At 51.2% G+C, this 24,656-nt stretch overlaps 3 protein-coding genes across 3 annotated transcripts in view; 2 read left to right on the top strand and 1 right to left on the bottom strand.

Moving 5' to 3' along the window:
* F8 (coagulation factor VIII) overlaps nucleotides 1-24,656 on the bottom strand; it is an 85,524-nt gene that overhangs the window by 11,780 nt on the left and 49,088 nt on the right. Inside the window, 10 exon segments of the mRNA NM_214167.2 lie at nucleotides 10,858-11,013; nucleotides 13,028-13,113; nucleotides 14,098-14,169; nucleotides 14,579-14,695; nucleotides 15,491-15,673; nucleotides 15,838-16,066; nucleotides 16,249-16,461; nucleotides 18,772-18,925; nucleotides 21,848-24,191; nucleotides 24,194-24,301. Coding sequence (NP_999332.2) covers nucleotides 10,858-11,013; nucleotides 13,028-13,113; nucleotides 14,098-14,169; nucleotides 14,579-14,695; nucleotides 15,491-15,673; nucleotides 15,838-16,066; nucleotides 16,249-16,461; nucleotides 18,772-18,925; nucleotides 21,848-24,191; nucleotides 24,194-24,301 — 3,662 coding nt within the window.
* Nucleotides 466-3,643, top strand: LOC100517800 (histone H2A-Bbd type 2/3). Its single transcript, XM_021080529.1, has 3 exons — nucleotides 466-1,528; nucleotides 1,647-1,883; nucleotides 2,298-3,643. The coding sequence occupies exon 3, from the start codon at nucleotides 2,533-2,535 to the stop codon at nucleotides 2,872-2,874; it is 342 nt and encodes a 113-aa protein (XP_020936188.1). The 5' UTR covers nucleotides 466-1,528; nucleotides 1,647-1,883; nucleotides 2,298-2,532; the 3' UTR covers nucleotides 2,875-3,643.
* On the top strand, nucleotides 3,869-5,662 carry F8A1 (coagulation factor VIII-associated 1). The gene has a single exon (XM_003135522.6). It carries the CDS (start codon nucleotides 3,944-3,946, stop codon nucleotides 5,102-5,104), a length of 1,161 nt encoding a protein of 386 aa, XP_003135570.1. The 5' UTR covers nucleotides 3,869-3,943; the 3' UTR covers nucleotides 5,105-5,662.

Here is a 24,656-nt window from a genome sequence, read left to right on the forward strand (position 1 = left end):
GGCCTCCATTAGTGGGTCAAGGATCCGGCATTGCCGTGAGCTGTGGTGTAGGTCACAGACACAGCTTGGATCCCATGTTGCTGTGGCTGTGGCGTAGGCCGGTGGCTGCAGCTCCAAAGAGACCCCTAGCTTGGGAACTTCCATATGCCACAGGTTCAGGCCTAAAAAGCAAAAGAAAGGAAGGACGGACAAAAGGAAGGAAGAATTAATGTCAGTCCTTTCCCAAAATCTTCCAACAGATAGAAAAGGAAGAAAAACATCTTTTTTTTTTTTTTGTCTTTTTGCCATTTCTTGGGCTGCTCCGCGGCATATGGAGGTTCCCAGGCTAGGGGTCAAATCGGAGCTGTAGCCATCGGGCTACACCACAGCCACAGCAACGCGGGATCCGAGCCGCGTCTGCAACCTACACCACAGCTCACGGCAACGCCGGATCCTTAACCCACTGAGCAAGCACAGGGACTGAACCCGCAACCTCATGGTTCCTAGTCGGATTCGTTAACCACTGAGCCGCGACGGGAACTCCAAGAAGAAAAACATCTTAATTCATACTATAGGTCCAGCATTACCTTGATACCAAAGCCAGACATATACACCAGAAGAAACAAAAACTACAGCCCAATGGCCATCATGAATGTGGATGCAAAACCCCCAAGAGAATTCCAGCAAACTGAATCAAGCAGCATATTATAAATATTACATTCCATGTCCAATGGGAACAATCCCAGGAAGGAAAGGATGGCTCAACACAAGAAAACTGAAGAATCAACACCACATGGATACAATGGAGCAGGAGGACACCCAGATGATCGGGTCCGTCGGTGCAGAAACAGCACTTGAAACGGTCCAACAGCCTTACATGACCAAAAACGCCCAGCAAACCAGGAACAGAAAGAAAATCCTCAACACAGTAAAAGGCACTTTTTTTAAAATTTTTATTTGTCACTGTCCTTTTAGGGCCGCACCAGCGGCACATGGAGGTTCCCAGGCTAGGGGTCGAATCAGAGCTGTAGCTGCCGGCCTACACCACCACCACAGATCCTTAACCCACTGAGCAAGGCCAGGGATTGAACCCACAACCTCATGGTTCCTAGTCAGATTCGTCTCTGCTGTGCAACCACGGGAACTCCAAAAGGCATTGATGAGATACACATAGAGAACAACATACTCAGTGGTGCTCCAAGACTGGAAGCATTTCCACTAACATCAGGAACAAGAGAAGAAGGGAAGACAGCAGGAGTCATGGACTGGAAGACTTAGCACTGTTAAGGTAGAAATCCCACCCCAAGTTGTCTAGAGAATTCATTCAATGCCTATCAAATCCCCAGTGCCCTGCTTTACAGAAGTGTCACAGCCAACGCTGAATGCATCCGGAATTTCCAGGGACCTTGACTAGCCCACGTCATCCTGGAAGAGAAGGAAACAGCTGGAGGACTCGCACGTCCCTATTTCAAACCTTAGGATAAAGCTCCAGTTATCAAAGCTGGGTGGTACCAGCCTAAGGGGAGACCCGTTTGCCAACGAGAGAGAGGTAAGAGTCCAGAACTAAACCCCGAAAAGCCATTCGTGGGTATAAGCCCAGGAGAACGGAAAAGAGGTGTTCAAAGAGGAGCCTGGACGGAGGGTTCACCACAGCCTCTTCCCAACAGGCACAAGGCGCGAGTCCCCCAAACGTCCAGCGAGGGACGATGGCATCCGCCGCCTAAGCGATGACGAGAGTCAGGCAGCGGACCGCCATTCAGCCAGGAAAGGACCGTGGTGCCGCTTCGTGCCATCAGGGGAGGAACGCTGATGCCAACGTTATGCGAAGGGAAAGCTGCCAGACACAGAAGACCACCTGCTTATTGGAGGGGTGCCTCTCTAGGAACAAGGGTCCCTGGAAGCCGGTGAGCTGTTGCCTGGGTACTCCAGGGGCGGGGGGGGGGGGCGAGGTGTGTGGGGGTGGAGGGCACTCAGGAGGGGGCGGGGGGACAGACGGCTTGGAGGGTACAGGGTTTCTTTGCGGGGGTGGGGGGGCGCCAAGGTTTGGGAAGTAGATCGTCGTGACGGTGGCCCGGCCCCACCAGTGTATTCTTGGTGCCCCTGGATGGTCCGCCACTGGTCCTCTTCTCGGGACCAAGCTCCCATCCCGGGCAACGTGAGAGTTCCCTCGGAAAGAGAGGGTCCCGGGAGCAGGGGCGGCAGGGTCCTGCCAGCGCCATTTCGGGGCAGGCCCAGGCCTGCGGGGGGTCGGGGTGCGGGGGGTGCGGGGTGAGGGTGGGTTCCGGGCGAGCAGTGACCTCCCCGGATGTACGTGTCAGAGCGCGAGCACCCCGACCAATGAGGGGCCGCCCCGACCCGTGGTCGCTGGGCTACGCAGTGGAGGCCCGAGGGGAGCGGTTGTCTTGAGACGTCGCGACCAGCTGGCACCTCCCAGGGCACCTCGGCGCACCTCGTGGCACCTCTTGGAGCTCATCGCGCTGCACCCCACGGCAGAGGTAGCTAGGCCCGTCGGTCGGTCCGTCGGAGAAGGCGCCCCCAACGCCCAGCCGCCGCATGCCCGGGAAAAGGAGCCGTCGAAAGTCACCCGGTCGCCAGGGGCGGACCTGCGCCCGCACCACCCGAGCCGGGCTGTCCGCCTCCGTGAGCCACATGGAGCGCCTCCTGCGGGAGGGCCCCTACGCCCAGTGCCTGAGCTCGTCCGCCCGGGTCTTCCTCGCGGCCACCATCGAGTACCTGACGGCCAGGGTCCTGGAGCTGGCGGGCGACGAGGCCCAGATTGTGGGTAGGAGGTGCATCACCCCAGAGCTGGTGGCCATGGCGGTCCACAACAACGCCCTGCTCAGCGCCTTCTTCGGAACCCTCGCCATCTCGCAAGTGGCCCCGACCCAGGAGTAGCTGCCCGACGCGCCCTGGATGTCCTGGCCCCAGCCCCTCACAGCCCCGGAAGCCCCGGCCTGCCTCCCTGCCTGCCTCCTCGGGCAGACTCGTTGCCAGGCAATACACGTGTTTAAAGAAACCCTCGTGCGTGCTTCGGTCACTCGGCGTGGGGGTGGGAGGCGGCGGGGCTGGGACGTCGCTTCCTGGAGGGACAGGGGGCGAGAGTCGGGCCGGGGGTGGGCGAGGGGTCGGAGTCGGGCGGGGGCAGAGGGTGACAGGGCCTGGGGTGGCCCTGGGTGTGAGGCTGGCCAGGGTGGGGTCTGGGGTGAGGCTGGGCTACGACGAGCTCCTCGGTTGGCCCTGAGCAAGGCGGAGCCAGGCGACGTCCCCAGACGGACCGGGTTCCTCGTGGCGCAGCTCAGGACCGTGCGGGGCGTGGTCATGGGGCGAACCTGCCAGGGCCACCGACGACGGCGGTGCGGGGTGGACGGGTGGCTGCCCAGAGGGGCTGGCGTGGACTCCAGCGGGGCCGGGGCTTTGGCGGGAAGATTGGGTCGGGATGGGGGGCGGGTTGGGCGGGACACCGTCAGGAACTAGGCAAGTCGCAACGAGGGTCCAGCGGGATCGAGATTAGTTGCTGCTGCACGAGGTGATGGATATTAACTAAATTCATCGCGGTAAGTATTTTGCAACCTATGGATGCCAGCGCACGTGTGCTGTACACCTCAAAAAGAAAGAAGCGTTTCGTTTTGGGCCACCTTCCCGTGGAGATGCCAGGAGGTGCCCTGCGTAGCAACCAGAGTGAGCGAGCGGTCACCTAGCAACAGCGAGCGCCCGTCCAGGCCCGGACTTTAAATAAGAGTCCTGATTGGCAGACGCCGCCGCAGCCAGTTCCGGCCCGGGCTCCGAAGTCGCTATTTTGCATATCACCAGGGCGACGAGGAACGCTGGGGCGGCTGGGGCGGCCCAGCCCGCCCCGCGCGCGGGGGGACCTGCGCTCGACGCAGGGCACGTCGCAGCCCGAGGCCGTCGCGGAGCCCGTGCGCCCGGCTGCGTCAGCGCGCCCGGAAGCGCTGGCCTGGCGAACATGGCGGCGTCCGCGGCCGGCCTGGGCGGCGGAGCGGGCCCGGGGCCCGAGTCCGGGGACTTCCTGGCCCGGTACCGCCAGGTGTCGAGCAAGCTGAAGAAGCGGTTCCTGCGGAAGCCGAACGTGGCGGAGGCCGGCGAGCAGTTCGGCCAGCTGGGCCGCGAGCTGCGCGCCCAGGAGTGCCTGCCGTACGCGGCCTGGTGCCAGCTGGCGGTGGCGCGCTGCCAGCAGGCGCTCTTCCACGGGCCCGGGGAGGCGCTGGCGCTCACCGAGGCCGCGCGCCTCTTCCTGCGGCAGGAGCGCGACGCGCGCCAGCGCCTGGCCTGCCCCGCCGCCTACGGGGAGCCCCTGCAGGCCGCCGCCAGCGCCCTGGGCGCCGCCGTGCGCCTGCACCTGGAGCTGGGCCAGCCGGCCGCCGCCGCCGCCCTGTGCCTGGAGCTGGCGGCCGCCCTGCGCGACCTGGGCCAGCCGGCCGCCGCCGCCGGCCACTTCCAGCGCGCCGCCCAGCTGCTGCTGCCCCAGCTGCCCCTGGCCGCCCTGCAGGCGCTCGGCGACGCCGCCTCCTGCCAGCTGCTGGCGCGCGACTACAGCGGCGCCTTGGCGGTCTTCACGCGCATGCAGCGCCTGGCGTGGGAGCACGGCAGCCACCCGGTGCAGGTGCCGCCGCCGCCGCCGCCGCCGCCGCCGGCGGCCCTGTCGCAGCCGCAGCACCAGCCGAGGCCGCCGGGGCTCCAGCCCGGGTCCCGCGCGGCCGCCGCCCTGCCGCTGGCGCTGCCCCCCGCCAGCGCGGGTTCTGCGGCCGCGCCCTCTCCCGCCGCGCTGGGCGCCTTCTCGGACGTGCTGGTCCGCTGCGAGGTGTCGCGCGTGCTGCTGCTGCTGCTCCTGCAGCCACCGCCCGCCAAGCTCCTGCCGGAACACGCGCACACCCTGGAGAAGTACTCCTGGGAGGCCTTCGACAGCCACGGGCAGGAGAGCAGTGGCCAGCTGCCCGAGGAGCTCTTCCTGCTGCTGCAGTCCTTGGTCATGGCCACCCACGAAAAGGACACGGAAGCGGTCAAGTCGCTGCAGGTGGAGATGTGGCCCCTGTTGAGTGCCGAGCAGAACCACCTCCTTCACCTCGTTCTGCAGGAAACCATCTGGCCCTCGGGACAGGGGATCTGAAGCGCCGCCAGTCTCCACCAAGGGACTGGTTCCCTGTTAGCCAACCGCACGCACCCGCCTCTGCGTTTAGGGGGAAATAAAGACGTTGACCCGGCGCTCCGGCCTGTGCAGCTGCTTATTCCTCTGGCCACCACGGGAATTGAGTTGACGAAAAGGGACCTTGTTTCCGTAAGAGTGGCCGACAAAACCACCGTGATAGAATGGGGCAGAGAACGCGGCTCTCTTCCCCCCAAACTGCAACATAAAAATGACAGTCCCTTCTGTCGCTTCCGTCTTCCCTTCTCACCCATCTGTGTGTCCACCCCCCCCCGCCCCCGCCGGCCCCCGCATCCCTGTTTCTTAGTGAGGACTCGTTTGCACAGCTCTGGCTCAGTACTTCAGCGGACTCTGATTCCTTAGCGTATTTCGACGTCTGCCTGTGTCAGGCCGCAATTCCTCCCTTCTTTCCTGCGCCCCATATGCGATCACTTGGCGATCTCGCGGGAATCATTTGATTCGGTACCACGCTGCTGTCACTGGTGCCCTGAATCCACGATAAAGCCATGCTGGCACTCCTAACTTGTGGTTTTCGATTTACTTCAACTGTAAAGCGGGAGTCGCTTATCTACCTGTCAGGAGACAGAAAGCAGAAACAGGTCGTTCCCTTTTAGCGCCAAGATGCATTTGTTCCTTTGAAACTGGCAGTGTGCCTGGCATGTGGGCCAGGAATCTACAGAGATCCTTTGCCGCGTGGTCCTTACTCAGATGCAACGCAAATGCTTCCGTGCAGAGCGGGGTGGAGGTGGGATGGGCGCCAGGGCAAAGGTGTCAGGTGTGCCTTCACATTCTCAGGTCCCTGTTCGGTTCTGAGAGGTACGAATGATCCACATGCCGGCTTTTACTGGTAGCACGGATCCTTCCGCAACGCTTTAGTCACACACGTAACGTCAGCATGGCCTTTGGGACTGTGTGATCCTGTATGGGCCAGACCGTGACCTTGTTCCCCCAAAGCGGGACGGCGGTCCGCTTTTAGAGACGAAATTTCCCAGGCTTTTTTGGGCCAAGCGCTGCGTGCGAAGCGCCGGAGCCGTTTTCTCGAATTCGTTTTCTTCGGTGATAATGAGAACGCTTCAGAATATAATCTCGTTCTCAGTCATTCGCCCTGGGGAGAATGCCTCCTTTAGGCTGAAGTTGCAAGCAGCACTCATCTTCAGGGCTGAGATTGAAGGACACAGTAGATTTGGGATTTGCACGCTTCGTGGGGGAGGAGGAATAGGTGGGGAGTGGTCTCCCTGGGTTACGTGTCCCCACACGGGTGGGACTTCCAGGGGAGTCTCCACTTGTGCTTCCACACCGTGGCAGCCCCGGCTGATGGAACAGGCGAGAGGCCCCGTTGAGACAGATTCTGCCACGGCGCCGGTGCTCTCACCTAGCTGCCAGGAAGGGTCCTTCTGAGCCCTTAAGAGTCTCGGCCGACTTACTGCCCAAGTGGTGACGGTGGTGCTCCTTTGTGCTTCTGCTTTTTCTGGCACACTCTGCTCAACCTGGGCTGCGGGCCTGGCCGGCTGCCCCACTGTCCCGTGACAAGAACGCTTCGGAATTAGGAAATGTGACTGGTGATGGCATCTGGGTTTGGGCTCAAGGACAAGCCTGCTGAGACCTCTGGTCTAAACTCCTTGCATTCAGGAGGTGGGGAGGGATCACCAGAAAGCCTGGTATTGGGTTTACAAGGAGAACCTTCAAAACCCTGAAGGTGGTTTCCCGTTTGCCATTGCCTCATTCATGGCTCTCTCAGAAAGTGTGTACCCAGAGAGCTGGGTCAATAGCAGATTTCAGTGGTTTTGACAGTATTCTCTTCCTATATTTCAATTTATGTCAAAATTAACACTGATTTCTAACATGTCCATAGATAGATTTTTTTTTAATTTTTAATTTTTCAAAATTTTTTGGTCTTTTTGCCTTTTCTAGGGCCGCTCCTGCGGCATATGGAGGTTCCCAGGCTAGGGGTCCAATCGGAGCTGTAGTCGCCAGCCTACACCACAGCCACAGCCACACGGGATCCGAGCCATGTCTGCAACCTACACCACAGCTCATGGCAACACCAGATCCTTAACCCACGGAGCGAGGCCAGGGATCGAACCCGCAACCTCAATGTTCTTAGTCGGATTCGTTAACCACTGAGCCACGATGGGAACTCCTAAATATTTTCAAATGACATGGGCAGTGTTCTTTTTAACTTGAAAACCATATGGAAAGATCTGCATCATGGAAATGTTCACTGGCAATTCAAAATTAACATTCAGATACTATAAAATATTGAAAATAGTGGCATGAAGTCCCTTTGTGAGGGACTTCTGCTATGGGAAGTCTTGCCAATGAGGAGTTCCCGTCGTGCAGCAGTGGAAACAATCCGACTGGGAACCATGAGGTTGTGGGTTCGACCCCTGGCCTTGCTCTTGGGTGAAGGATTCGGCGTTGCTGTGAGCTGTGGTGTGGGTCGCAGACATGGCTCGGATCCTGCATTGCTGCGGCTGTAGAGTAGGCCGGTGGCTGTAGCTTGGATTTGACCCCTGGCCTGGGAACCTCCATATGCTGTGGGTCTTGCCCTAAAAAGCAAAAAAAAAAAAAAAAAAAAAAAATTTTGCCAATGAAGAAATATGTTGTATGTGAATAGTACAAAGATAAGAGAACACTTGAGAACCACGGTGCTGGAGGACGATGACTAAGACGAAAGCCTGTAAAGTAGCAGAGCTCTGGGATGGCAGGGTTCTGGTTCTATCCAACTGTCCAGGCGTCGCCACTGCCATTAGACTAGAGCACCAGCTCACCAGTGTTCCATAAGGGAGAAGATGGAATTATTTCAGTCTTTTCATGTCAAAGATGATCTCTGGCACATCAGGTTCTCTGTTTGTTTTTGAAACTTTAAACATGTGAAGCCCATGCTTAACCCACAGCCCGCACCCAAGCAGGGCGTGGTGCACATGTGCGGGCTCCGGCCGGCGCCCCTTTACTCGAATCAAGAACTCGGTAGTTGCTCAGTGACTCTTCGAGGAATGAACACCATGAGGGTAGTTAATTATTTTATCTTTGTCACCGAACAAGAAGGACTGAAAATAATCAATCATTCAACTCTAGATTCTAAGAGACTAAAAAGAGAAGAAACCAAAAGAGAGTAGAAAAGCATTTTTAAATTTTTAAACAGAAATTACTGAATTAGAAAACAAACCTTCAAATATGTCTTTGATTTTAAGGCCAAGAGTTGATTCTTTTTTTGGCCACACACACGGCATGCAGCAGTTCCTGGGCCAGGGATTGAACCCACACCACAGATGAAACCAGAGGCACAGCAGTGACAATGCTGTATCCTCAACCCACTGTGCCACCGGGGAGCCGCAGGTGTGATGGAAGTATTTACATCGTGGAAATGAACTAGCGCTACAAATAAAGGCTTGTCCCCTAAGTGCTCCCCACTTTGCCCCAAAGCCAGCTGTGGAACATGTGTCGGCTCCCCACTGAGCGTAAGTATAATTTGACCATAGCAGAGAGGAGAAAGGGAATCATACCAAAGACGCTGAAAGACCATTTGATGAAATGCTACAGCCGTTCCAAATAAAGCAAGAGTAGCAAGAAACTTTTCAAATGCGATAGAAATATTTGAAACTAACAGTAAACGTTATATCAAACAGTGGAATTTAAGATCCATTCCCATTCAACAGAAAAAAGTCGCTGCTTCAGAGGAGGGAGGGGACGGGATGAGGCCAGTGTGCCGCAGACAGCAAGCTGGGGGGACAGCAGGATGCTGTGAGCCTGGGCCAAACAGGCCCTTAGTAGTCCGTAAGCATCTTGGGAAGAATTGTCATGAACCTTGCTTCTCGCACCTTCCCGTACATGGAAAAGCACTGCAACCACGAACTTGAGACGTCTCTTCTCTGTGACCCGCAGTAATCTTTTACCAAGATTTCTGCCTGACTGCACGAATTCCTTAACAAGAAAATCCTAGTAAACTAGCCTCCCCCCCACCCTTCCGAGCAGCTCCTGGGCGCTGAGAGCCTGGCCCCTGGGGCTATGGGCCTCAGGAAGGCCCTGAATAAAATGTAACTCCCAACTCTCACGTTGTACATTCCTCATTTAGCTGACAACACAATATGCAGCTATGCTATTTAAGGGTCGGTGCGCGCGTATATTGATCTCTACGGCATTCAGAGTCACCGCTCGCTCCTGTTTACCAGGTTCGGTCGGCATGGTGTCTGCACACGGTGCACCAGTGCGGTGTGTTCTGCGGGACGCCGAGATGTTCGGGCTCCCTTGGGTCTGTGATAAGGAACAAGGGGACCGGCACTGCCTTGACGCATGAAAAGTAAATACTCTTATTCCTACTTTTTTTTGTCTTTTTAGAGCCGCAACCCTAGCATATGGAGGTTCCCAGGCCAGGGGTCGAATTGGAGCTGTAGCCCCCGGCCTGCACCACAGCCTCAGCAACGCGGGATCTGAGCCATGTCTGCCACCATAGCTCACGGCAACGCCGGATCCTTAACCCACCGAGCGAGGCCAGGGATCAAGCCTGCATCCTCACGGATGCTAGTCAGATTCGTTTTCTGCTGAGCCACAACAGGAGCTGCCCTTGTTCCTACTTTGCAAATGCAAATCTATTCTGATCTGTGTCTCAGTGGGAAGGAAGAGCCTATCAGGTGCCTGGGGCTGTGTTCAGTGGATGCTAGTCGGGTTCTTAACCTGCTGAGTCACACCCCGCTGCATTTTGATGATCTGTCATTTTCCATGAAGGTTTAACAAAGGCACTGGCAAAGGTGAGCACACACCCCCCCTTCCACTCCTCCCCCCCAAGGCGGCCGACTGCCTGGAGCCATGAACAGCCTGGGCCTCGGCCCCAGGCCGTCCCAGCTAGGCCAGTCAGCGCCAACCTCCAGACATGCAAGCAAAGATGCTTTCAGAGGATTCCAGCCCCCAGCTGCCAAATCGTCCCAGCTGAGGCTCCACATATGATGGAGCAGAGAGCCGAGCCATCCCCACTGTGCCCTGTTCCAAGTTCTGACTCACAGCATCCAAGAACCAAACAAAATAGTTTCTTTGTTTTTTAAATGGCGCTAAACTGCAGAGTCACAGCCAAATCCTCTACAAGGAGGGGCCGGGAGAATAAATACCCTCCCTTCCTCGGATCTCTGGCCAATGGTCCTTTTTGGTGAAAACCAACCAAAGGCCTGAGGAGAGGCAGCTGCTGACACACTCCGCACAGGCCAGGCTCACAGAACACAAGTGGGAAGATGGACCCAAAGGGGCAAACAGAAGCCAGCTGGCCCCGGGCCAGCCAAGGACGGAGACCTTTATTCTGGAGACAAGACGGAGACACTGCCAGGTTTTAGGCAGTGGACGGATGATACGATGCCGAAAGTGTGAGATGAGGGGCCTGGGGCTACAATCACCACACGAGCAACAAGACAGAAGAGAGGAGAGAGGCATTAACGAAGCAAGAGCTGGCCGGATTTGTGGCCACCCATCGGGGGCCCAAGACTGCGGGCGGGGTGGGCGCCAACATCCATCCCAGGCGGCCGAGCCGCTTCCTCCCATCAGGGCGCCATCTCCTCACTTCCATCACCGGTGAGGCCCCGGCGCTAGCGCTCTGTTGCCCATGAGTGGAATATTCTTTGGGGTGGGGCGGGTTGCATTTGTGGAAGCGAGGAGTGCTTGCGTCATATCTGAGATCTGTCAAAGGCTCTTGCACAGATCCACCTGTTCTCTTGAAAGGGCTCGTTACATACCATTAAGGTGCCCGTGGAATTCCCTCGGTAACTCTGCCAGTTCCTCCCGTCAAGACTGTACATGATGATAAACTGGGAGATGTAGAGGCTGGAAAACTTCTGACGGGCACCCTGGGTCATGATGCCGTGAATGATCATTGGTGCCAACAGATCCACCTGCCAATTAAAACAACACTTTATTCTACATGCATTCTACAGCGCCTTCTACATGCTTTATGGGTTTCAGGAGCCCCTACCCTGGCCGGGGGCAGCCTGGCAGTACCCTGGCGGGAAGTCCTGAGTGGTTATCAGCCTCAAGGCAGCACTGGAGCCCAGCGCTCTGCATTTGAATTTTGGCTCAGTTGCTTATTGGCTGTGTGACAAGGGACAAGTCATTAAGTTTTCTGGCTTCAACTTCCTTATCTGAAACGGAGAAGGTAAGCACATCTCCCGCTAAAGGTTGTGCGAAGGATTTACTAGCTGGATGTGCTTTAAGTACGCGGTAAGGAAGCGCTGTATACTTGCGTATTTTGATCATGACCTTGCTAAAGTATAGAAAAGTTTACTGATCCAGTCAGTGAAGTCTGTGAGACTGGGAGGCAGAAGCTTGGCAAGCCGAAACAAGGGCCAAACCGAAGAAGCGGAAATTGAACAGGCGGTGTCGCTCAGGGTTCTTTGGAAAAGGCACTCTCTCTACTGGTTTCATCAGACTGTCCTCACATAGAAACGGGGAAGCTGTGACAAAAAAGAAGTCCACAGAACAGATGCAGGGCAGCCGAACAGATTAGAATGTTCCCTACACGGTGGCACAGCTCAACCTGTGAGGCTGACAGAAGCACAAGCGGAGAGCATGGGGTTCGGCAGAGCCTCGCAAATAAAAAATACTTGGGAATCCGTGAACATTCAGCTCAGATCGTGTCTGCTTACCGGGAAGCTCCTTCCCCGATCCCTGAACCTCAGCAAAAGCGGGAGGGCAGAGGCAGTCTTGCAGAGGAGGGAAAGGCGTGGGGACTTCCTGGGTCGACTGAAAAGGGGGCGAAGGAAGCCGATGTGCTCGGAGAAGAGGGTGCACGTGGTAAGACGGGTACCTCAGGCCTGACCACGTGTGCACAGGACAGTATTTTTCGATGTGTTGCGTGAAAGAAAATGTATCATTAACACGAATTTCACATGTTCCTTTTTCTTCGTGTGGCCACTGGGAAAGGTAACACGACACCCGTGTTTGCCTTTGTGCTTCACGGGGCAGTGTGGAAAGATGCCAGACTGAGTGTGGTGTTTTATGTTGTTTTTTGTCTTTTTGGAGCCGCATGGATGGCATATGGAAGTTCCCAGGCGAGGGCGAGGGGTCAAATCAGAGTTGCAACTGCTGGCCTCCGCCACAGCCACAGGCACAGGCACAGGCACAGCCACAGCCACGCCAGATCTGAGCCGTGTCTGCGACCTACACCACAGCTCACGGCAACGCCAGATCCTTAACCCGCCCTACTGAGCAGGGCCAGGGATCGAACCCTCCTCTTCGTGGACACGAGTGGGGTTCTTAACCTGCTCAGCCACAATGGGAACTCCAAGACTGAGTCATTTTAAAAGAAACTGAGTTAATCTGAGGACACCATTTCTGTTTTTGGCTCCAGGTTGTTTACCAGATTGGACTAACATCAGCAGGGGTTTCTTCCTACCCAGTGGTGTAGACTTTCTAAAGAAGACACATTCATTTTCTTGGCTGTGGGGTGGGGGATCGAGCCATTTGTTTTCTGTTGAAGTGAAGGGGTTGGAGGAGCTCCCACTGTGGCACCATGGGATTGGTGTGTCTCCGGCACACTGGGACGCAGGTTCGACACCCGGCCAGCACAGTGGGTTAAGGATCCGCTGTTGCCACAGCTGCAGCTCGGAGCTGACCCCTGGCCCAGGAACTCCACTGCAGTGGGGCAGCCAAAACAGAGGTAGACTCAGTGTCATGGAAAGTATTCAGACATTCGAATCCCAGTGGAAAAAAGATTAAAACCAGATCAGTTCTCTGACTCTTTCATCCCCGACTGTCTGGGCACAAATCATAAGCTGTTCTATGCTTCAGCTGTTGCCTCATCTATTACCTGCAGTTTGGTGAATGTGCCTTTGGTATAAAGGAGAGAGATAATGCTTTGAGCTTCCAAGAGGCAGGTGCGATGGGATTGAAAGTGATGCATTTTCTAACCTTGATCCAGGAGTGGGGATCCTTGGTGCTCCAGGCATTGATTGATCCGGAATAATGAAGTCTGGCCAGCTTTGGGGCCCACTGTCCTTTGCCCGAGAAAGGGGAGAGAGATTAGATTAGCTGGGCTGGTCCTACACGCTTAGGAGAAAGGTTAATCCTAGCTGTGGAAAAGATAAAGGCACAAAGCATAGCAGTATCAATGCTTGCCCATTTTATTTTCTAAGGTGTTGATGTTAGCACCTCTAATTAGCTGATACTGGAAGGTGTTACCAGCACCATCAAATGATATTAATATTTCTTTATTCAATAATGTGTTCACTGGAGAAAAATTAGAAAATAAAAATAAAAGTAAGACATAAGTCAATATAAAAATGAAAGAAACAAAAAAATCATCCTTCCACCCAGAGAAAAATACCACTGTTTTGGTATTTAACGCTCAAGCCGCTTTCTCCAATGGATTTTTTCCCCCTCTAAAACAGCGTTGGGCAAACTTTTCTACGGAAAGGGCCAGACAGTAAATCATTTAACCTTTGCAGGTCATCTGTCTCTGTCGCAGCTATTTAAATGCTGTTGCAGAATGAAAGCAGCCATAGGTGATTGTAAATAAATGGGTGTGGCTTCTTTATGGACACTGAAATTAGAATTTCATATAATTTTCACACCATGTAATATTATTCTTCTTTTGTTTTTTCTCAATCACTGAAAAATGGAAAAATGACTCTTAGCTTGAGGGCCGCACCCAGTCAGAACTTTGCTGACCCCCGCTCTAAAACAATGCTGGGGACTCTTGCTTGGGTATCGCCGTTCAGAGGACACTGTGGCTGCTCGCTCCAGTGAAGAGAACGGACCCAGATGAAGCAATGCTGCAGGCACGGAGGAGGCCGTGGCATTACTTGGGTGAGAAGTGACACCGGTCACAATGGGACATGGAGGAGAGGCAAGGGACTGGAGAGGCACGTTTAGAGTAGAATTAACAGAAGCATGGAGATGGACTGGTTATCTGAATCTCTCCAAAAGAATAAAAAAGACATGATGGGCCCAGAGCTTCGAGAGAAAAGACTAGTATTTACCATACTGTCCTGAAGCTGTGATCTGAAAATCTCTAATGCGTCCAGAAGCCATTCCCAGTGGAGCCTGACACTCTGAAATCATAATAGTTAGACGTGCAGAAAACACAGCTTTGCAAATGCAAGTCATGAAGAGCGCCAACAAATGCTCATAGTTTGTAGTGTTTACTCCATGCCAAGAACTGTGCTAAGGCTTTTATTGTACTATCTCCCTGAGCTCATTCCAACAGGCCGGTGCCACAACTACTCACCTTTTGCAGCTGAGGAAACTAGGGTCCCTATATAGGCAGACCAGTGGTTCTCCCACTTGTTTGGGGGAGATTCTTCCAAGTGATGTCTGTAAGTTATCTTTGGTAACTGAACCAAAATGAAGTTTCAAGGTTTGCTCTTGGAGCTCTCAGAGCACCTCGGCCCTCTTCTGAGGACTCAGGATTTCTACCAGCAGTCTTCATTTGGGGTTTGGTAATGACCACGAGCTACTCACCCTTGCTGTACACCAGGAAAGTCGTGCTCATCCCAGCTTGCAGGTGCTCGCCAATCAGGCATTCTATTCGCCAAATTCCAACTTTGGACGGTAGCATTTCCACTGTCTCAAAGACACCTTCTCAAAACCCAAAGGAACAAAAATTATTTCTTTTCACAAAACTGAGCATAAGATACACTTAAATGTCTGCCAAGTGCAGACCGCGGTGCCAGGTGCAGGTAGAAGCACAGGAATAAGCACAAGATAGAGACACAGACTCCACCAGGCCTCCCTTGCTCAATGCAGGCTGCCCGCCTGGCTCAGCCTCAAGCTGGAGGAGGAGACGGACGTTAAACCAAGTTCAAAATTTTGACTTGAACTATACTTGTGACATACAGTGACTGCAGGACTGTTTATTACTTCAGAGTAAGCAGAGAAATCACTGGGCTTATCCGAAATTTTACACAGAAACAGGGGCCCTTCCCTTCCACCATTCAACCTATTTTAAAGGGACGGTGGAGAACTAGAAGGAAATGATACTTTGGTCAACGCTGTGAGCAGCGCTTAACCAGGACGCTGGTTTCAGACATCACACAAATCACTCTTTGGGAAACTACTGGTGCCATGTGGGACTGGACGTGGGGAAAAAAATCCCTTTTGCCCAGGAAAGCCTGTGACATCAATTATCCATTTACTGTTCAAGTATTCCATTTACTTTATACACGTTACGTGTGCTGGAATGCTAGCACGCATCGCCTGTATGAGCAGGGACCGTGATTACCAAGTTCATCTACTGATGAGCTCTCTGTAGGCGAAGCTACTCGGAAAAGTACGCCGCGCGAGAGCAGGGACTTTGTCTGCTCTGCTCGCTGGCTCTGCGCCAGTGCCCGGACCCGGGAGGTGCGTTCGCGACCAGCACCAGGCAGCTCGTACCCGGATAGAGATTGTACACGGCCATTTTATACTCCTCCTTTTTCCGTACACTGAACACGTGTCCGCTAAAATGAATCGAATGGATATTTTCATTGCTGCCCATGCTGAGCAGATACCATCGGATCCTTTGATTCTGAGCCATTACTAAGCCAGGGAGTGTATCCATCACATAGCCATTGATTGCTGCAGAAAGACAACCAGAGGAAGCTGTTAAAATCTACGGTAGAAGTTTCCTTCCCTCCGCTCCAGTCAAAAACATTCATCCCTGGGGTCAACGGTGCTGCATGGGCTCGAGGCCCACCCCTCCCGGGGCACAGGGACTGCGCTTCGCCTGTGGGATGTATTACCATGGAAGCGATAGTTTTCTTTCAGAGTGGGGTCCTCCATCTGCAGGTGGCAGGGGGCCCGGCAGTTCCTTTCCACATTTTCAGTGAAGTACCAGCTCTTCGTCTCATCAAAAATAGTGAAAAACAGAGCAAATTCTTGCACGGTCACTTGTCTACCGTGAGCAGCGTTCAGGGTGTTGGCGCGGCAGATCAGAAGGGGGCCGATCAAGCCTGAGTGCACATCTTTTTCCTGAAAGACAGCCCTCCCATGAGCACAAGTCCTCCGACCCACTCCCCATCTCCCCACGGCGTGCTTCCTCCTCCTTGGTGGACTCCTGAGCCCCGTTTCTAAAGACGATGGCACCTCCCTGCTTAAAGCTGCCCATTATGCAGCAGACAACACACAGACCAGGACACTGTGGACCCGCTCACCAGGTCAACATCAGAAAAGTAGGCCCAGGCTTTGCAGTCAAACTCGTCTTCTGTGGGTGCCATGTGATGCTGCACTTTCCAAAAGTAAGTTCTGGTTTCATTTGGCTGGACGAAGTTGTGTCGAGGTTCTGCCCCTTGCTCCTGATCATCCGGATAAGAAATAAGGCTCGAGTAGAAGGAATAGGGACGAGACGCCTGGTTTTTGAAAGTTACCTGTAGAGCAAGAAGGGAAAAAAGCAAGGACTGTGTTTTAGGATCTTGTAAAGTTCTTAGGTTGGGGTTTATGTCCCCAATAGCAATGCCTATTTGGGGGGTTTTATCCAGGTTTTTTCTTTTTTGTTGTTGTTGTTTTTTTTTTTTTTTTTTTGCTTTTTTACAGCCACACCCGAGGCACATGGAGATTCTCAGGCTAGGGGTTGAATCGAAGCTGCAGCCGCCGGCCTACACCAGAGCCACAGCAACACGGGACCCGAGCCGCATCTGCCACCTATACCACAGCTCGCGGCCACGCCGGATCCTTAGCCCACTGAGCCAGGCCAGGGATTGAACCCGCAACCTCATGGTTCCTAGTCGGATTCATTTCCACCGCGCCACGACAGGAACTCCTACCCAGGTTTTTAATACCCAGAAGGAATGGTACAAAGTATGGACGTTGTTAGAAACCTAAAGATCTATGAGAGAAACAAGAAATTTTTGAATTCCAAAATCTTTAAGGCATAAACTGAAAGTTGCAGAGGAGAAAATTTTGAAATACTTAAAAGGAATTCCAAAGGAAAAAGGAAAAATGTCACCACAGGGGTGATACTCTTCACTCCACAAATTGATACTCTTGAGATTCTTCATGACAAATTCCAGGATTGATGCATATGATTGTTAAAGAAGACTTGTTTTTCAGATTTAAAAAAGATTATATGTTTTCATGGGACATATGGAAAGTAAAATAAAATTCAAGTCAGAAAAAAATTCACTCAGAATCCCATAATTTTAGATCCTTCTATATCCTTAATGTCAACAGTCATTTGGGACAATGGATGATTGTTTCTGGAAAAAATAAAACTACTTTGATCTTTGGCTCACACAAAGAACCAAAACAAGTTCTAGTCTACAGGAGTTATTGATGGATTCAAAAGTTGACTGTGGGCGTTCCCATTGTGGCTCAGTGGAAACAAATCTGACTAGCATCCATGAAGACACAGGTTCGATCCCTGGCCTCGCTCAGTGGGTTAAGGATCCGGCATTGCCGTGAGCTGGGGTGTAGGTCACAGACACAGCTCGGATCTGGCGTTGCTGTGGCTGTGGTGTAGGCCGGCAGCTGCAGCTCTGATTCAACCCCTAGCCTGGGAACCTCCATATGCCAGGGGTGCAGCCCTAAAAAGCAGAAAAAAAAAAAAAAAAGACAAAAAAAGTTGACTGTTAAAAACTTAAAATGTAAAAGACAGTTGAAGAAAGTATAGGTGATTTTAAGGAAAAAAAATCCCTGAATAGGGAAGGATTTTTATAAACATAAAAGCTATGAAAGTGTCATAAACAAAAGATTCATGAATTATTACCTAAAATTTCAAATGCGTTTTATTTAAGAAATCACTATATATAAAATTAAGAGAAAACAAACTTGGAAAAATATTATTCACTAAAATAATCCATGATCATTCATACATCAGTGATTTATAATATATAAGGTAATTTAAAAAGAAAAGCATTCCCTCCAGAAATACCAACTGTGCAAAAGAAATTATTCCAGGCATTCCTGTAGTGGCGCAGTGGTTAACGAATCCCACTAGGAACCATGAGGTTGCGGGTTTGGTCCCTGGCCTTGCTCAGTGGGTTAAGGATCTGGCGTTGCCGTGAGCTGTGGTGTAGGTCGCAGACGTGGCTCGGATCCCGCGTTGCTGTGGCTCTGGCGTCGACCCCTAGCCTGGGAACCTCCATATGCTGTGGGAGTGGCCCAAGAAATGGCAAAAAGACAAAAACAAAAACAAAAACAAAAAAACTATTCCAGGAAAAGTGTTGTGGTTCTAGCATTCCTTAAGTAGTGATGAAAAAATTATCTAAAAGGCTGTTTTAAGTAAATTGTTAAGTAAACCATAAAATCATGAGACCAATATTCCATAATTTAAAAAAGACACATATGAAGTGATTTTAATGACATAAAAAATGTTTATCAGATAATATTTGTTTTAAAAGTAGAATGAAGGGGGCTCTTCTCCCCCCTCCCAGCAGTCCTGGGAGCTATTTGCTTTCTTCTAATAAACCTTTGCTTGGTAAAAAAAAGAAAAAGAAAAAGAAAAAAGAAAGGAAGAAGTAGAATGATGGGCTGTATCTTTGGGCACATAAAGAGAAGAGGACATAGAGGAAGATAAGAACATAGACCAAAATGGTAATTATGGCATTGTTTTTCAACCGCCTTATTTTCTATACTTAAAACTTTTTCGAAAGTGAGAGTACGTTATTTTTAGAATCAGAAACACACCAAAAAACATATACAGGAATAAGTGTCTTGTCATTCCCTTGTCCTTAACTTACCATGATGTTGTCTTCAACTTCCGCTCTGATGTAGGGTCCCAAGAGCCCCAAGTGTTTGTTGAGTTCCCCGCGGTACGACGGCTGCGTGAAGGAGCCGTCAGCAAATTCCCGGAAGACCACCTTCTTGAACCGAGGCACCTCTCCGTTCTGAGCCCTGGAGGAAAATGCAGAGGGCAAGCAGTATCCTCATGGAGCAGGTGGGTAGAAATGCCTCATGTGCTTGTCTTCTGTGTATTTGATGATGAGCTGGAAGCATCATGGGGAAGGGAGAGGAGCCGGAAGCAGTAAAGATAACTGCCAGCTCTCTGCTTTGGCCAGAGGGAGGGATGGTGATGCAATCCGCTGGAGGAGGAGGCTGCCTGCGCGGTCTGGACACACGGGATACCTATGTGGATTATACTGGCAACTACACGGAGACTAGGGGTTCACCAAAGAGGTCTAGCTGAAGATCAGCCACATTAGGTGGTATCCAGATCATGTGAGTGGCTTATCAAAGCCCACAGTCAATTGATCTTGCTCATAATTGTACCACTTATATACACACACCTAAAGGATGTAGTTTAGTTTTGCCTATTTTTAGAGCGTGCAAATGGAACCATATTGCATGCATGCTTTGGTTTCTGGCTTCTTTTACTCAGCATGATAGTTGTGATTCATCTATGTTGTTGTCTGTAGCTATAGTTTCTTCCTTTCTTTTTATGGTGGCACCCATGGCATATGGAAATTCCCAGGCCACGGACTGAATCCGAGCCACAGCTGTATCCTACACCACAACCGTGGCAACACTGGATCCTTAATCCACCGTGCCATAGCAGGAACTCCTGTGCCAATTTTTCTATTGGATAAACTGGCTTTTGTCCTTATTGACTCAAAGGAGTACTCTACATATCCCCCCCCCCTTTTTTTTTTTTTGTCTTTTTAGTGCCAAACCTAGGGCATATGGAAGTTCCCAGTCTAGGGGTCGAATCAGAGCTGCAGCTGCCGGCCTACACCATAGCCAAAGTGGATCTGAGCCACATCTGGGACCTATGCTACAGCCTGCGGCAACACTGGATCCTTAACCCACCGAGCGAGGCCAGAGATCGAATCCGAATCCTCACAGAGACAGTGTTGGGTTCCTAACTCACTGAACCACAACGGCAACTCCAATATATTCTGATGTAAGTCCTGGCTTTTCGCGGACATCTCCCCTTCCGTGGCTAATTTTTCATTCTTTCTTTGTTATGTTTTGATGAGCATAAATTCAAAATTTTAATGTAGTGAAATTTATTAAAACATTCTTCAGTTAGTGCTTTTTGATACCAATTCTCTTTCTTCTCCTACCCCAAAGTTACTGAGATATTCCTTATTTGTTTCTTCTAAGAGATTAATGCTTTTATGTTTAGACTTGTAACCCACGGTGAGTGGATTTTTGTGTATGGTGTGAATTAGGGACCCAATTTAACGTTGGCTTCTTCCACTAGAGAGGTTTTATGTATTCTTCTGTCAGATATCTGCAGGCACTGCCAGTCCGAGACTTGCTTAAATTATGATCAAGAACAGAGATTTTGATTTAGGGATAAGCAGAGGCAAACTAGTGTATGAGGAATGGATGAACAACAAGGTCCTACTATTCCCAGTATCTTATGATAAACCACAATGGAAAGAATATGAAAAAAATATATATACATCGGAAGCGCTTTGCTGTACATCAGAACTTAACACAACACTGTAGGAGTTCCCTGGCGGAACACTGGGTTCCATCTACTTTTACTCCTTCTTCATCCCATCACGTGTTCTTTGAATGCTCCTAATATGCTTATCACTCCCAAATTTATGTCCATAACAGACCTCTCCCTTGGATTCCAGACTCATATATATCCAGTTGCCTACTCATCATCTCAGTTTGGATGTCTAATAGGCATCTCAAAATAAACATGTACAAGAGTTCCCGGCGTGGCGCAGTGGTCAACGAATCCGACTAGGAACCATGAAGTTGTGGGTTCGATCCCTGGCCTCGCTCAGTGGGTTAAGGATCCAGCGTGGCCGTGAGCTGTGGTGTAGGCCGGCAGCTACAGCTGTGATTCGACCCCTAGCCTGGGAACCTCCATATGCCATGGGTGTGGCCCTAGAAAAGATAAAAAGAACCCCCCCAAAAATAAACTCTAAAAGAAAAAAAATTTTTTTAAATAAACATGTACAAAACAGACCTTCGAGTGTCTCCTCAAACACATCTGTTCTGCCTCAAGCCTTTCCCATCTCATTAAATGTCACCATTATCCACCTAGTTGCTCAGGACAAAAACTGAAAATCTTCTTTGAGTCTTTTCTCACCATTGCCCGTCCCAGCACCCCATACTCAATCTGACAGCAAAGCCTTCTCTGCTCATCTTCAAATCACACCCCAACACCCCTACATTTCTTCAGACATTCACCACCCTACCCTGCTCGAAACAACTGCCTTCTCTTATCTGGACAATTGCAATAGCTTCTCTCTCTCTCTCTCTCTCTTTTTTTTTTTTTTTTTTTTTTTTGTTTTTTAGGGCCACACCTGCAGCACATGGAGGTTCCCAAGCTAGGGGTCGAATCGGAGCTATAGCTGCCACCCTACACCACAGCCACAGCAACGTGCTGCGTCTGTAACCTACACCACAACTCATGGCAATGCCAGACCCCCAACCCGCTGAGTGAGGCCAGGGATCGAACCAGCAACCTCACGGTTTCTAGTCGGATTTGTTTCTGCTGAGCAATGACAGGAACGCCTCCACTATACTTTAATAATTAAAAAAAAAAATAATGGTCTTTAAGAAAAGGCTCCCTTATTTCTTTTTCTATTAATTTATTATCTCATGCTCCTACTTGGCCGTGCTCCAGGGTCTATGAACGTGTCTGGTGCTCAGCAAACACTGGTGGACGGATTGACTCTCCTCAGGTCGGTCTGCTCTTCCCTGCCCGACCACGCTGTGCTCCCCAACAAGCACATCCTCCCACTGTGGCCTCTCCACCCCCAGACGGCTTGTGCCTTTCCCATGGCTTCGGCACCTGCTCAAGACAAAGGTCCCCAGGGTAGGACAGAGGAGTAGCCAACGTAGCCATACCTGTTTCTTAGCGCCCGGGGGGATTCGCTCATCCCGTAATCCCAGAGCTGCTCCACCGCAGCAATGAAATAGTGTCGGGTTCTCTTCTGAAAGCTGCGAGGGTCCTGATTTTCATCCTCACCGTAAATGTCAAAATCTTCTCCCTTCGTTTCAGTTGAGAAGATATCATCATAGTCCATTTTGTCTTCCTCCGGCTGAAAAGTAGGAAGGCTTATGTCCCTCTGATGCCGTCGCAGGACCGGAGGCTTTGGAGCGCACAGCCTTCCAGGCCCTCCCTGCTTCGTCCAGGCGGCTTCTCTTTGGGTCTCGGCTTGTCCTTCATTTTTTGCTGCTATTGAATGATTGCTTTCGTGACGGTCCAGGGGTAAACTGATGATGTCTTTCGTCCTGAGAGCTGTGCTTTTTGGTGACTTCTCTAGGGATTCCCACTCTTTGGGCATCGGGGGACCCAGAAGCTTGGAGGGAGTCCTTCCAGGTCTATTTACTTTGTTCAGGTTAACAGGTCCCCGTGTTTTCTGCAGGAAGATCTCCTGGCCGAGATCCCCGTGTGCGCGAGAAACATTGCTGGTTTTTTGAGGCAACAGGTCTTCCCGATGAACTCGAACTTTAGGAAGAAACTCAGCTTTGCCAGATGCTTCAGACAAGCCTGCTGAAGAGAGAACAGCCTTCTCCAGCTTCCCGGACGCCAGCGGGCCTGCGGCACTTTTCCCCAGGGCGCTGATCTTTCCTTGACCTCCGGCCATTTCCAAGGTCAGGAAAGGTAAAGAAAGGTTATTTCTTTTGGCTCCTTGTAAGATAGGACTGCTTTCAGACCACCGGGTTGAGGTGGCATTCAGAACCACCCCCCTTTCAGGCTTTATTTCTTCTAGCGGGAGTCTGATCTGTTTCAAGTCTCGCTTAACGCGGGCGGGAACCGCACTCCTCGGACCTGGACCTGTTCGATTTCCCGGGGCTTCCAAGGGTGCCTCTTCCCTAATTGCTGAGAAATGGGCTATGTGAGTCCCTGCTCTCTCTGCCGAATCATTTAATGACCTGCTGTCTTGAGGCACCGGCGCATGTGACCCCCCATCAAACCCTTCTACACTTGGCTCAGTGCTTTTTGGTGAAAAAATGTTTCTCAGGAAATTCTTAGTTCCAGTCGCTGTATACACCTGAGGCAAGTCGACTTTTTCTTGGACTAATTTTTCTCTCCTTTCCATCTCTTCCCGAGACTTTTTTCCTTGACTGTGTGTATCGTTTCCTTGGACATCAGCCGAGTTAGTGAGAAAGGTGAGCTCGCTGTTGGGAAGCATCATCTCTTTGCCTTTGCTCAGTTCTTCCTCTTCCACTGCCACCGTATTCTCCCCTGCCCAGAAACTCTGACCTTTCACAGATTTTCCTGATCCTGAAGATGTCAGAAGCTCTGGACTGGGCCTCCGCTCCGAGCTTAGGGGGTTCTTGCCAAGGGGCCCTTTTATCCAATTTGACACATGATTTAATCCCGAAGCTGTAGTATTTTTGTCCATAAACGTTGCAGATGCCCTATTCTCAGTTAATAAAGCTGCGTCATCAATGTGAATCTTTCTATTAGTTTTTAAGTAAACTCGTGCCTTGTTTGTCTTTACCAAAGAGATATTAACTTTAAATAAAACATCGTCTTTGGTCAGTGAAGCAGGTCCATGAGCTCTTTCCTCTTCAAATATCCCATCACTCTCCACTGGTGATACATTTTCTCCCAGGGAGCTTTCATGATCCTCCTCACTCGAGCCCAAAGGGACACCAGCCCCAATAAAGTGAGATGAATTTTTGCCAAGTACAATGGCACCTAATTGACTCCTGAAATTAACCTGCGGGTGTGGGGGGCCTAAGGAATGTGTCCTTTCAGTCTCCGCTGACAACGTGTCTGATGGAATTGTTGGCGAAGTCTTTAGAAGGTCTGATGAACTAGACATTTTTGAATCAAGTTTCTTCAACTCTTTCTCTGGCTCAGGAGTAAGTACTCTTTCGGCACTGTGATGCAGCTCTGGTCTGAGACGTGCCGCTGCGGATGGGGCCGTGTTTCTTTCTCTTGCTCCAGGTAAATAATCATCAGCCTCATTCCTGGCTTCTTGAAGATCAGATGAGGATGAGCCATGTGGAGCAGGATTCTGTCCCAAGAGCATCGACCCATCACCAGAGGGGACACTTAGTTCTTCCAGTGCTTGGGTTCTCTCTCCAGACTGCGGGTCAAGCTCCACGTCATCTTCTGGACTTGTGATGGTTTGGAATTGCTTTTGGCTCGCACTAGGGGGTCTTGAATTCTGGGCAAAGCTTCTGGGTTCAATGACATTCTTTCCACTCAGCAAGAAGCCTGGAATATCTTCATAGTGTTGTCATAATAATCACCAATGTCCCTGTCACAACTATACACCTTCAGTAAGGCTGTCATCCCTCTGTTCCGCAAGTCTGAGTTGTGGCACCCTAGGACCCAGAGACCTGGAGATAAGGAAGAATAAAACTCTGGTTACTCACAGCCCAGGTCCCAAGCAAGATCTGTGTTAGAGGTTCTCTTCTATTCCCAGAAAAATGAAACAAAAACAAAAACAAAACACTAGTCGGTACCATTATATCGAGGTCGTTGGGTTAAATGTACACCATGGACTGCAGCCCAACCATGGCTCTAGTGTACCTGTTTGTGACCACAAGAAAGGGCTGTGATTTAAATGAATATATATTGGGATAAAAATGGAGAAATATAATTGACATACAATAGTTGAGACTCTTAGTCACACGGACTCTTTGGTGATGATAGATCGTGACTTAATTCAGCCAAGTTTATATAGGCGGGCTA

This window comes from Sus scrofa, chromosome X, assembly GCF_000003025.6.
Source record: "Sus scrofa isolate TJ Tabasco breed Duroc chromosome X, Sscrofa11.1, whole genome shotgun sequence".
Lineage (NCBI taxonomy): Eukaryota > Metazoa > Chordata > Mammalia > Artiodactyla > Suidae > Sus > Sus scrofa.

Coding starts and splice junctions, on each gene's coding strand:
- LOC100517800 (XM_021080529.1), top strand. CDS start 2,533: ATGCCCGGGAAAAGGAGCCGTCGAAAGTCACCCGGTCGCCAGGGGCGG.
- F8A1 (XM_003135522.6), top strand. CDS start 3,944: ATGGCGGCGTCCGCGGCCGGCCTGGGCGGCGGAGCGGGCCCGGGGCCC.